Below are 8,063 nucleotides of genomic sequence, written 5' to 3'. Positions count from 1 at the left end.
AGTTTGTTCGATTTAATCGTTTTGCTACTGAGGATAGAGATATTCTCGTTAGCCCTACTTAGTTGAATACGGTGGAATAAACGCGTTCTTGTTACCTCTAATGATCATAGAGATATAGGCATTAAAGTAACATCTACAGGCTTGTGAGTAGTTCGAGAGAATATCATAAAGCATAATCAACCCGTCAACTAGTAACCCCGGAAATAAAATAGGTGGAATTGTCTGAAGATCAACTGGATTGTCGAAAGCCATAACCCTAGATCTTTCTCTCATCTGATAATTCTTACAATCTTTTTCAAGATATTCCCAATCACAAAAACACCCATTACAAATTGTTTACTTTTCAAGTTTTAGTTTAGTACAACAAACAATCTTGGTTTTTACTCTCTTGAATAGTTTTATTCGAATTTGAATTAGTTTAACAGTATAATCTAAGTCTCTGTGGGATCGATATCTGGACTTAACAGTCTATATTACTTGTACGACCGCGTATACTTGCGTGTGCGTTTGGGAGCAACATGCAGCATCTTGACCACGTACAGCTAAGTGCTCCGTGGTTGGATTGTCGGGCTCAGAGCTCCTATCTCGGAGGCGAAAACCTGATAGCCCAAACTGTGGAGTAGTTGATGAAGAAGGATGTGATCCAGTTGAGCTAGGAGTAGCTGTTGGAGTAACACTAAACGCCAGCCACTGATATTGGGAGTCAGCTGAGTGAAGCCCTGTGTGGTAGCATAACCCAGTGTGGGCATCATTATAGGGGTCTAGGGAGGCGGCTGACTGCAGCCTTGGGTCAGCCCAGTAAAGTTAAAGTTTCATTGCTAAATAAAATTATATTAATTACAAAATCTTATTTTGTCCTCAAATGCATAGGATTTTGACGAACTTGTTTGTCATTAAAAATGTAAAAATCCTTTAAAAGATTGTCTTTGCATTTGAAATTCCACCATGCTTTATCACAGAAAATATTGCAGAAACCCAAAAGAGATCTGAATCTCACTCCACCTTCCATTGTTATATAACAAATGTCATCCCAAGATAATCAGTGCATCTTGTTATTTGTATCTTCTTTTCCCTAAAAGAAGTTGGCAATGATCATTCTATTTGTTTAAATATTGTCTTAGGGAGATAAAGTCCAGATAAGATAAGGAGAGGGAGAGAATATAGAACATATTTAAAAAGCGGTGAGAGAGAATGTAGAACAGGTTTAATAAGCACTGCTTTTCCTCTATAAGACAAAATGTTCCCTTGCCACCCTTCCAGTATGTTAGAAAAATTGGCAACCATGGAGTTGAAATAAACAACTTTCTTCCTTCCAATATAGATAGGACATCCTAGGTAGATCACAGGGAATTGCTGATGATTAAAGCCAGTAATAGTGCAAGCTTCCCTTACTTGGTGATTTGAGAAGTTAGAGGAAACATACAGGCCAGACTTACTCCTTTTAATCTTCTGTCCAGTGGTATGTTCATAAAGTTCTAGCTTGGTTATCATTTTTTTCAATGATAAAGGATCTCCAGAAGAAAATAAAACAGCATGACTTGCATAGTAAATATGGGTGATAATGGGACCTTTAGAATCAACAGATTATGGAATGGAGTGATCATCCTGTGAGTTGTTCATTAGTCTTGATAGAAGTTCAGCACCAACAACAAATACAGAGGGAGATAGTGGATCACCCTATTTGATGCCCCTTGTAGACTTAAAGGAACCCTTCCTAGAGTCTCTTCTTTAGATTATTCTTACAAAGAAATAGAGTGTTCATGTGATTTACTCCAGTCTTGGTGTCCAAAGTTTGCTGGAAGTTGAAGTACACCGCTATTCCAACAAAGGTAAATTATATTCCATCTTGGGAGAAATAATTCAATACCTCAAATATTGTGGATGAATTAAATTTCTTAAAGACGCATAGCAAATTCTGTGAGCTCGGAATTGAAGTTCTATTCCAAAGGGGCGACTTCTCTCTCACACTTTCGCCAAGTTTTTAATTTTGAAGATGACAAATGGGGAGAAATTCAATTTATATATTATGCTGTTTTTAGAGGTTAAAAACAACTTTAAAATTCGATACACACCCAAAATAGCACATACTTACTGGAACAAGAATTTAGTTTTTTCTTTTTTTTTTTTTTAAAAAAAAAAAGGAAATTAGACTACATACCAAGTCAAAAACTACAAAGTATATATCCCCCTAGAGAGATCTATTTTCAAATATGTTAATGTTATTACTAGTTCTTTGTCTCTTAACATTCCCTGAACCAGAATCAATCTCACTAGATTTCTCCATCACTGCTTTAAGTGCTTCTTGAATTGAACTTAGAGTATATTGCAATTGATCATCCTCATTATCATTCCTCCACGTGTCTTCTTGATCTCTAGTTATGAACAACACATTTTTCACTCGTCCACCAAGTGTAGTTATTTCAGCCTTTAGTGTTTTTAACCTTAGAGATTTCAAGGTCTTGATTAGGTCAGGTAAAAGATCAGACCTATCTTCACAGCACAATGAAGCTTTAATCACAAAATTTCCTTCTTCATCAGATGCATTATAATACTCAACTGTTAACTCGTTTATCTCAGTTGGGATTACTGTATTTGTCTCGGATATTTGTGAGGTTTGTCTCTTGAGCTCCTTCACATGTTGTATCACCTCAGCTAATAGTGATGCTTTATCTGTCTAGAATATCAAAACAACGAAAACAAAAACAAAAAATGTCACATGCATGATTCTGAAAAAAGAAAAATAATAATTTAATATCCATGTATAAAACGACGGAAACATTTTACAAAATCAGATCATTTAAAAGGTAATGTATGCAACTCTAGCTACTTAATAATAGCATTGCTTGATAATCAAATAAATGATAAATAACCTCTATACATGTTATATTACGTTGATAGTGTATGTAAAAAAAAAGATTCCGCTATCAATGTCCAAAAGAAAGAGTGAAAGGATCCAACTCATATAGACAGAAAATGTAAAGAATAATTACACTATTACTGTAATTTAACTTACTATAGTATGATGCTTGCATTTATTTTTGAAGTTAAGTTCTAAATATAGTTACCCGTAATTAAGTATTTTTAAGTGGCCTGACGGTATAAAATAACTGACAATGCAAAATGATGGTCAAACTAAACTTTAAAATAGTTCCCACAAAAATAAAATGAATCTGTTAAAACAATTCAAAAACTAAACCAAAACTTAATTTTTCAAAAACTAAACGCAAATCAATTCCAAATGCACCACCGAAGGTGGATTTTGATGCCGGGCATGGGAGAATTTAGAGTTTATTAATGATGTGCATGACTGACAAGAGTGCTTGTTTGTCTGCCTTTAATTAAATCTCTATTTCCTTTTCTTTTGTTGATTTTATGTGCATTATTTTGACTCTGTCAAAAACGGCTACGTAAAGATTTCTACGGAAGCTTTTTAGCTGCGATATGGTTTCTCTTTATGATGTCAATTGAGCGACATTAGCGCTGCTTTTTTCCTTTCCTCGAAATTACCACTATGTATAATCAGTACATTAACTAGAGCACTCAAAGTTCATTCTTTGTAACCTAACGAACACATAAAGAGCCTGTTTGGATGGACTTATTTTAAACGGCTTATAAGTTAAAAAAAAATAAGTTGGGGTAGTCCAATTTATTTTCTTTTTTGCTTATAAGCTGTTTTCAGCTTATAAGCTGCTTTAGATAAGCTAAGTCAAACAGATTCAATTATTTTTTTGAGCTTATTTTAAGCACAAAATAACTTTAAGCTGGCCAGTCAAACACTCAAAAAAGTTGAAAACAGCTTATAAGCAACTTATAAACCAATCCAAACGGGCTCAAAGAAACCAATTGATCAATGGAGTAGAGTAGAATATAAGTGTAATCTAGAATACAAGTGGTATAAAGATCGATCTAAAAGGAAACTATCTTTTATACCTCTATACCCAATTTTTAATGGTATTGTAACTTCAGATTTCAAGAGTCAAACTCTTTAGTTTTGATTGTGGATTCAATATGGAAATTTTAAATTTTTTAAAATAAAATTTATATATTTGAAAATTACCTAAAAAAAATATGTACTATAAATCATAATAGCTAACCACTCGAAATATTTAAAAGGGATATGAAAAACTCATGGTTAAAGAAAAACACGTTTAAATTTTGAAATTCGAAAGGTTCCATATAAATTAGGACGGATGAAGTACCTACATATGCTATAGCACTCATTTGTACATATAAAACTAGCTTACTGCATATGTGGCCTCCTAAATTTGCCCTTTTTTTTTCATTTTGACATCTCAATTAAATGTTGTTCCTATTGAATCCCTGAATTCGTCCTTAACTGTGTCTATCAAACCCTTTAAATCTAACTTTTATTAGAAGCATAAATTAAATTGGGAAAATAAAGGTAGAGTAATATTTTTAGACATGTGGTAAGCTATTCTTTAAGTCATGGATGTGTCGATTCTGTTGTTTCAGTGCCAGTTTAATTAATAGCTATTATTTTTCCCCTCTCAATTGCTACTAATCTTAACTAAAAGATAGCATAATTAAATTATACTATATATTAACATGTTGCTACATTGAGATGGAATACTATGTAAGTTGAATTGTATTTGATAGACACACTTGAGAACGAGTTCAGAATTTCATATAGGAACAACACTTGGTTGATATGCCAAAATGAAAAAAGAAGGCAAGTTTAGGGGACCGCATATGCATTAAGCCTATAAAATTTGTTCGAGTATCCATATCATCTTAATTACTATCGACAGCCTATCCAAAGTAGAATCTTTGGAGGATCAACATGATAAAAATTAGAACAAAAACGAAATTTATAGGGTCTGGAGCTCTAACAAGGAAATTAAAACAAATGTAAGAATGTCACGCTTGGGATTCGAATTTGCAACATAAAATAATTTTAAGCCACTTTTAACATTTCACTAACTTTTCTGATATAAAGAGCATTCAAAAATTTATACGCATAGATAGCGTAGAAAATTAAATTAAAACCCTTCAAATCATGTAGTTCTGTGCGTGAGCATAAATGATATAGACTATATGCATAAGTTTGTAAGCATGTGAAAGAAAATTACTACAAAAAAGCTAGAATTAGCTATAAACTTTGTCACTAATCTGTTGCTAAATTACTTATAGCTGATGGAGTTTTTGATAATATGTCACAATTATATATATATATATATATATATATATATATATATATATATATATATATATATATATATATATATATATATATATTGAATAATGCGTTGTAATAAAATGACTTACTTTTGTAGTGCTGGGAAGAAGGCTACGGAGTTTAGCAAGATGATTATTGATTCTTTCTCTACGTCTCCTTTCAGCTTCACTGTGGCTTTTGGAGGCAGCAAGTGCCTTTGCATCCATTATTTCTTGTGCACTCATTTTCTGCACCTCATCTTGGAGGCCAAAAGGTGTTGATGAACATGGAAATTGTAGAGTACTTGGTGGTCTAATTCTGTTGAATAAACCTTCATAATGTGATGGTGGAAAAAGAAATGGATCATCAAGTGTATTAAAGCTTTGTGGGAGACTCCATGGAGAGTTCTCTTGGAATATTAATCCTGACATATTTCCAGCTCCATACATATTATATGCATCTGTGCTGCTTCGTGACTGCATAGCTTGATATTATTGTTGAAGAAGTAGTTGTTTATCCTGATGAAGATTATGTCAAGTTTTAGGACAATAAATATTGATCTTCTCATTAAATATGCCCTATCGAACAAAGCATATATATATATATATCCTTCACCTTTCCTACCATAGTATATGTATTTATGAGCCTAGCTAGCTTTTCCACTCTAAAAGGAAAAGTATTTCGGTGTCCAAAACATTCCGCTTTCACACAAGGTTCAGAAAAGGATCTCACTTCAAGAGTCTAGAGCGTAAAATATTGGCGGTCAATTCTAACACAAGCATTAGTGACTCATTTCATTGTTCGAACTTGTGATCTATAAGTGGCACAGAGATAGCTTTATTGTTATTCTAGGCTTTCTTTTTGACACGGATAATATACGTAAAATAATTAATCTCACACTATCAGAGATCCAAACGAAAAAAGGTTAAAAAAAATAACCTAAGTAATTATTCGGAAAAAAAAAGTGAGAAGAAGTAACAAGAAAAATAATATAAATTACCTGCTATAATAAATTACACATAAATACACTTGTAGTATAAAAAATATTTACACTTACTAGTGTATACAACCTAAATCTCTATATGTTTGTTCTTGTATATATGTTGGATGTATACTATGAGTGTGAAGTGTACTTGTTTCCTATCTAAAACCACTACAAAACAAGTTTGAGGTTGAGGAACTTTAGAATTGTTCGATAATCATCTCTCTTCTATTTTTACACAAAAAGACGAAAAGTAAGAATAATAAAGAGAAGGGGATCAAAAACTTGGATTCTACGATAAAAGGAGATTGTAAGAGATCAAAGAAAGATGATGAAAAGACAGACCTTTACTTTGATGGCTTTGTGTGCCCCTTCCACTTGTTCTACTCTTTCTATTTTTTAACTCTTCCTTTCTAGGTTGGTTGTCTTCTTTTGCAACACCAACTTAATTTGTGAAATGTGAGGGTTGAATAGCAATGGAGTAGTGACACTATTTATCCTAGCATCAACTATACTTTTTCCCAAAGGTTCTCAATACTTTTGTGTTGTTTTGGTATCTTTTTGTTTCCTATATATGCTTTTTATTTCCTTTCCTTTTGGGGACTATTCAGCATAGTGGTCTGTTCTCTTTCATACCTACACTCCATTCTCCACTAACATATATAGTGGGCATGCAAGTATTGATAGTTTGTATCTTTCCTTGTCTACGACGTTCTTTTTTGGTCGAATACACTGGTAGCACGGCCCTTTTGAGTAAATTTTATTCAGATGATCGAATTATGTCATGTTTCAATTAAGCATTTGAACACGTAATAAAGCGTTCATATAAGGTACTTTCAACTCATTTTTTTTTAAACACTTTTGCATGTTTTTTCAAACATACATTACGTAAATAAATTAATTACGTAAAATGCGTTACTTCATTTAATTATACGTATTAGCATCAATTGAGACAGATCTGAAATTTTACGGCTAAGCAAAATACATAGTTTTCACCCTGAACTATACTCATGTCGACTTCACACTTAAACTAATCAGGCAACCTATTACCTCTTACACATTAAAAAAGTGAAAGTATTTACTCCTGAGGGCTGATTTGGCACAAAATACAAAAATAATTTTTAAAAAAGCGTGTTTTACTTTTTAAAATTAATTCTCTTTTTTATTGTAAAATATAGATTTTTATAACCCCACACCCCTCCCCCCCACACACACAGCCCCCCTCCCTTTCTTCAACCACGCCCCCCACTCCCCAACCCACCCACCCGTTTTCCTCTTCTTCATCTTCTTCTGAAAACCCCCTCATTTTCACTACCCTAGAGGTATTATTTTTTCAAAGAGGAGAGCTGCGATTTTGATGGTGGGTTTGGTGATGGGTGCAAAATTTATGGTGGTTCTTGCAATTTTGGATGGTGGTAATGTGATTCCAGTGGTGAATTTAGCTGCAAGTTTGAATTTATGGTGGTTGTTTGCAATTTTTATCGTGGCAGTGGTCAGGGGAGAAGGGAGGAATTCGAACCCCTTTGGGCAAAAAATTACACTGTTTATATATGATTAAAATTATGTTTATGTATATATAATAGACGTTGAACCCCCTTTGACTTGTTCATGTGTTTTGTTTGCCATATTTTGAATCTTTAGTGAAAATTCTGGCCTCGCCACTAACGGTGGTTATGGTGTGGTTCTAGTGGTTGATTTGGTTGTGGTGGTGAAATCTCTAGTGGTTTTGGTTACTGAGCGTTGGTCGGAAAGTTTGTTCGGCGGCCACCATTTTTTCCGGGCGAGGTGGGTTTGAAATTTTTTGTTGTGGAGATGTGAGAGAGGACTGTGGAGAAAGAAGATACGAATGATACATGGAATCATGTGGAACACAGCAGCGGCAAATTCATGAGAAAATTTAGACTT

At 33.5% G+C, this 8,063-nt stretch overlaps 1 protein-coding gene across 1 annotated transcript; it reads right to left on the bottom strand.

Moving 5' to 3' along the window:
• Nucleotides 1–1,347: 1,347 nt before the first annotated feature.
• Nucleotides 1,348–7,247, bottom strand: LOC132615816 (transcription factor bHLH30-like). The gene is made up of 3 exons (XM_060330402.1): nt 6,504–7,247; nt 5,287–5,694; nt 1,348–2,674 (listed from the first exon to the last, which is right to left on the bottom strand). The coding sequence occupies exons 2-3, from the start codon at nt 5,656–5,658 to the stop codon at nt 2,189–2,191; spliced, it is 858 nt and encodes a 285-aa protein (XP_060186385.1). The 5' UTR covers nt 5,659–5,694; nt 6,504–7,247; the 3' UTR covers nt 1,348–2,188.
• Between the last annotated feature and the right edge of the window lie 816 nt (nt 7,248–8,063).

Source organism: Lycium barbarum, chromosome 10 (genome assembly GCF_019175385.1).
Source record: "Lycium barbarum isolate Lr01 chromosome 10, ASM1917538v2, whole genome shotgun sequence".
NCBI lineage: Eukaryota > Viridiplantae > Streptophyta > Magnoliopsida > Solanales > Solanaceae > Lycium > Lycium barbarum.
This window is presented reverse-complemented; position numbering and strand designations above follow the sequence as displayed.

What these genes read in the sequence shown, in the direction of transcription:
- LOC132615816 (XM_060330402.1), bottom strand. Translation starts at nt 5,658, where the DNA reads ATGCAGTCACGAAGCAGCACAGATGCATATAATATGTATGGAGCTGGA. An exon ending in TTCTTCCCAGCACTACAAAA is followed by an intron (nt 2,675 to 5,286) that starts GTAAGTCATTTT and finishes TTGATATTCTAG; the next exon opens with ACAGATAAAGCATCACTATT.